The sequence below is a fragment of the Engraulis encrasicolus genome, chromosome 18, assembly GCF_034702125.1.
Source record: "Engraulis encrasicolus isolate BLACKSEA-1 chromosome 18, IST_EnEncr_1.0, whole genome shotgun sequence".
Lineage (NCBI taxonomy): Eukaryota > Metazoa > Chordata > Actinopteri > Clupeiformes > Engraulidae > Engraulis > Engraulis encrasicolus.
Window position 1 is genome coordinate 31,914,044 of NC_085874.1, and position 5,000 is coordinate 31,919,043.

Here is a 5,000-nt window from a genome sequence, read left to right on the forward strand (position 1 = left end):
CAGCCTATGCAATTTCTCGAAGGATAGGTGTGGTTTAGTATGGCCGTTGGCCCATTTATTGGGCGATACGAATGTGTTATTTGGCATACATCGTGTCAGTTGTAATCTATTCAAACAAACTATAGTCATCGCCTTTCCACCCCCACTCTACGTAATTTCAGCCCAAGATCTGGCACCCTCGCTGCGGGATAGAATCCATGCTGTCTCTCAGATCGGAACGATTGTGCAAAGTAGCATGGGATTTCCCAGGCTAGCTGCAGTGAGCTGTGCTCTATGGGTCTGCAGCAGTGTTATCTCACCCATGCATTAAACATTAGAGATGCACTGGATCCTGATTTTTTTTAGGATCCTGCCGGATACCGGATCCACTGCTTAAGATCCTGCCGGATCCGGAACCAGATACCGGATCCCAGGCCTGGACTGGGAGAACAAAATGACCCGGGCATTTTTGACCCAGACCGGCCCCTAATAATCAGTGGAGCACATCCGACTACGTATTGACCAAGCGGCGCAATATTCATGCATGAATCTCTCTTTCAGCTGCCAGAAAACACCAGGAAATGTGTGCTGACTATATCAACTATTTATTTAAAATGAATCTTAGTTTGGGCACTGGTTTAGAAATACAATAGATGACCACACTCACAGCAAAAGTAATCTAGGCCTACTCTACTTCTCTCTCTAACTCAACCTCATCCTGGCCTGGTTTGACTAGATGTATGCAGCACTTGCAAAATATTCAAATTAATATAGTATTCAGTGTATTGTTTGTCTAGTAATTTATACAATAAAGATGTTTGTGTCACAAGTCTTATTTTCTCTCGCTGACCCATGGGCACCAGAGGAGGTGCGACAGGCAACAATGCCCAGCAGGTANTAACAGCTACCTGTACAATCCTGAGTGTATAGCCTACTCATAAATTGACCTAGATTAATGTTAAATTGAGGGTTTCTTCTAACAGGTGCATTAGAAGAGGGGTTAATTTCCTGTTATCAAAATGCATCTCTCATTGCATAAGGAAGCTACTTTAATAGCTTGAATGATGAAAGAAAATCATGAACTGCCTATCACCACAATGCTTTAGTGTGTCAAATATGTTAAGAAAGCATTAACATACTGAAGTTTCAAAATGAGCAGTGCTGAAAGTGGTAGGCTACATATAAAATAGTCTACAGATAAAACTGTATCAAAAGCTTATTCAAAAGAAATTCTTCACTTATGTATCATTTCTAATTGTCCTGGATAAAATAACAGCTGAGAGAGATAGAGAGAGAGATGCTAGGTCTTTACCTACAGAATATGGTTTGATTGTGCTCCAAGAATTTAAAAAAAAAATCCGTTTGGCAAACCTTTTCCACACGCGAGACGCGACAACCGTTACGACATATGGACATTTTCACTGCGTGGTAAATGTGATTACGCAAACGATCGCTGAATATTTAGTGAGAGTAGGCACGAGTTTGACAGTCTTCGAAACGCATTTGGTACACGGAATGCTTTAGAACAACACCACTGGTGAGCCATTCAATGCTATACATTTGGCACACTGCCGTGGCTACTATATTGTTTATATTATTCACGTCAGTGGTTTGGTGTAGTCTATGGAATGTTTGTCTTCTCAAATGTCCGTGAGTCGTGCAAGCACACTTATAGTGGTGGGAATTAATGGCCTATTTAATATTAATGTTTAATGCTGAAGTGAGAGTTGGGGAGAGGCATGGAGTATCCTAAAGTTTGAAAGAACAGATCTTGACTTGACTCATACCTGTCAGGGCTCGTAGAGGCTACTACTGCCGCTTCACCTGCTGTCTCCTAGCGTGCTCCTTCACTTCCAACATGCAGAAGTTGTTGTCCCTCTCCTGCTGCTACAACACTACATGCGTGAACACATTATCTTGCCTCTGCTGCAAGTTTTTTTTTTTGCTACCCCTTTTCCGCAAGCTTTTCCACACCACCATTTAGTTTTAGTCTCTCCATCGCTTGTGTCTCAAATTTGCGCGCGTAATGCATGGTAGGGGTGGGGCCGCAATGAATAGACTCAGTCCGACTCAGATGCACCAATGGGACACCCCCTCCCTCTAGCCCCTTTATGTGTGGGCTGATGTCATTGGAGGAGGGCCGAGGGCCGTCAGCACGAAATTGTGGGCCGCCGGTCACATTTTTTTTATTAATTTTTTTTTCATTAATAACAATTATTTTTAAAAGCCGTCATCACCGGCCCTCTAGGGGCGTCGGCCCACCGGGATTTTGCCCGGTTTGCCAGATTGCCAGTCCAGCCCTGCAGGATCCTACGAAGGGGTTGAAACACGTAGCCTACTCGCACACGTGGGCCCTTTTTATTACGTTGGCTCAAACAATTTTTTAGACTCATTGGCTTACTGCCACACTGCCTACAACGGCCGCTGCCAAAGGGCTTTTTCACGCCATGCAGCGATTGGTGTTGTGAAAGACTGACTGAAAAGCCTCGGCTACGTAAAAACATAGATGCAAGGAGATGCACCAGATCCTGATTTTTAGGATTCTGCCGGATACCGGATCCACTGCTTAAGATCCTGCCGGACCCGGACCCTGTGAAAAACCCTATTATCCTGCCGGATCCGGAACCGGATCTTGGATCCGGTGCATCTCTATTAAACACGCACGTATACAAACACATACAGTACATATACATACACAGGCCCGGATTAAGAAGACCGGGGGCCCCTAGGCTGCTGGGTGCTCTGGGGCCTCAGCGGAGGAGAAATTTTGAGACAAATTTACATAGACATAGACTTACAAGTAGAGATGCACCGTATCCTGATTTTTAGGATACTGACGGACACCGGATCCTACGAAAGGATTAAAACACATAGCCAACTCACACACGTGGGCCCTTTTTATTACATTGGCGTAAACTATTTTTAAGACTCATTGGCTTACTGCCACACTGCCTTCAAATGCCGCTTCCAAAGGGCTTTCACTCCATGCAGCAATTGGGGTTGTGAAAGACTGACTGAAAAGCCTAGGCTACCTGAAAAGTAGAGATGCCCCAGATCCTGATTTTAAGGTAACTGCCAGATACCGGATCCACTGCTTAAGATCTTGCCGGATCCGGATAGTCTGAAAAACCCTATTATCCTGCCGGATCCGGAACCGGATCTTGGATCCTGTACGTCTCTACTTACAAGCTCCCAACGGTGGAGTGGAGTATTAACAAGATTTAGACTGTATACTTGTCACAACAGATGCATTTTTCAATATCTATCACAGTTCTGCCTCTCTTTTTGTACTTTTGGCCAATTGGGCCCCCCTGGCAGGCGGGGGCCCCTAGGCTGCAGCCATATTTAGCCTGTGCATTTATCCAGCCCTGCATGTACACATACAAATACACACACACACACACACACACACACACACACACACACACACACACACACACACACACACACACACACACACACACACACACTGCACTTCTTTCTCCCTTTCTCTTTCTCCTGCTCTACCTTGCCATGCGTTTTTCTCATACACATACTACCACCAATAAACACTTCCCACACACGTACTCACACACAGAGCCATACACACGCATGCACACATGCATGCACAAACACACGTACGTGCGCGCGCGCACACACACACAAATACACACGCGTGCACGCACGCACACACACACACACATGCACGCACACACACACACACACGCTGCAATGCTTGCCTTGCTCTAGGCATCTCATTTTGTGGCGCTGAGTTTCATTAACGAGCATATCTGACTTCACATTGAGGAAACACAGGCGCTATGTTGATATTTTTACAACAAAAGTAATAAAAAGAGAGGAGACAGAGAGAGAGAGCACATTGGACTTTTCATTGGGGAAGCATAAAAGCTATGGGTACTTTTGCAACAGAAATAATAAAGTCAAGTCAAGAAACTCAGAGACACAGAGAAGAAAAGAACAGAGATTGTGTGTGTGAGAGAAAGAGAGAGAGCAAGATAGAGAGAGAGAGAGAGAGAGAGAGAGAGGGAAGGAGAGAGAGAGAGAGTCTGAAACACTGTGAATGCAGCAGACAATTCTGTAACAGCAGAGTCAGACCTCAAGGCACTGCAGAGGGTCTTTACCAACTCACTGAGTATATGTGTATACACACTGCCTTTCACATGTATGTACTGTCTGCTACTATATTTCTGCATGACTAATAATTTTGCCTGCATTTTTATATATCATTGTTTAGTCGCCTATTCAGCATTTGTTTGTGAGGTTATTGGGTTTTGAGGTGTATGTTTACATTTGAATGCACGTGTTTGTGTACGTGTACGTGTACGTGTACGTGTACGTGTACGTGTGTTGAGTGTGTGTGGTGTATGTGTATGTGTGCGAGCGCGTGAGTGTGTGTGCACTCATGTCATCAGTCTTAATGTGCTACTGGCTAACAATCTCTCCCTTCCTCCCGCTCTCTCCCTCCCGCTCTCTCCATCCCTTCCTCCCGCTCTCCCTCCCGCTCTCTCCATCCCTTCCTTCCTCCCTCTCTCCCCCTCCTCCAGGTGATCCTACCTGACCTGGCGGTGCTGCGTATCGCAGTGTATGACGACAACAACAAGCTGATTGGCCAGCGCATCCTGCCGCTGGACGGGCTGCAGGCGGGCTACCGCCACATCTCGCTCCGCAACGAGGGCAACAAGCCGCTCTCCCTGGCCACCGTCTTCTGCAACATCGTCCTCAAGACATACGTGCCCGACGGCTTTGGCGGTGAGGAGAGAGAGAGAGAGAGAGAGAGAGAGAGAGAGAGAGAGAGAGAGAGAGAGGAGGGGGTTTGCGTGGGGGGAGGAAGAGAGAAGAGTGGAAGGGTGGAAGCGTTGGGGGAGGGAGAAGGGAGAGGTGGGGGTGAGGGGTCAACATCGTGCTCATGGCATATGTGCCCGACAGCTTTGACGGTGAGCAGAGAGAGAGACGGAGAGAGTGCTAGAGGGAGAAACAGAGAGAGTGGAGGGGGGATAGGGCGTGGGGGGAGGGGGAGGGGA

General features: G+C 46.7%; 1 protein-coding gene across 2 annotated transcripts in view; it reads left to right on the forward strand.

The window, feature by feature from the left end:
* LOC134469279 (1-phosphatidylinositol 4,5-bisphosphate phosphodiesterase beta-4-like) overlaps positions 1–5,000 on the forward strand; it is an 86,572-nt gene that overhangs the window by 61,522 nt on the left and 20,050 nt on the right. For both annotated transcript variants that reach the window (XM_063223434.1, XM_063223435.1), the window contains exon 25: positions 4,524–4,728. In XM_063223434.1, coding sequence (XP_063079504.1) covers positions 4,524–4,728 — 205 coding nt within the window. The remainder of the gene's footprint in view (positions 1–4,523; positions 4,729–5,000) is intronic.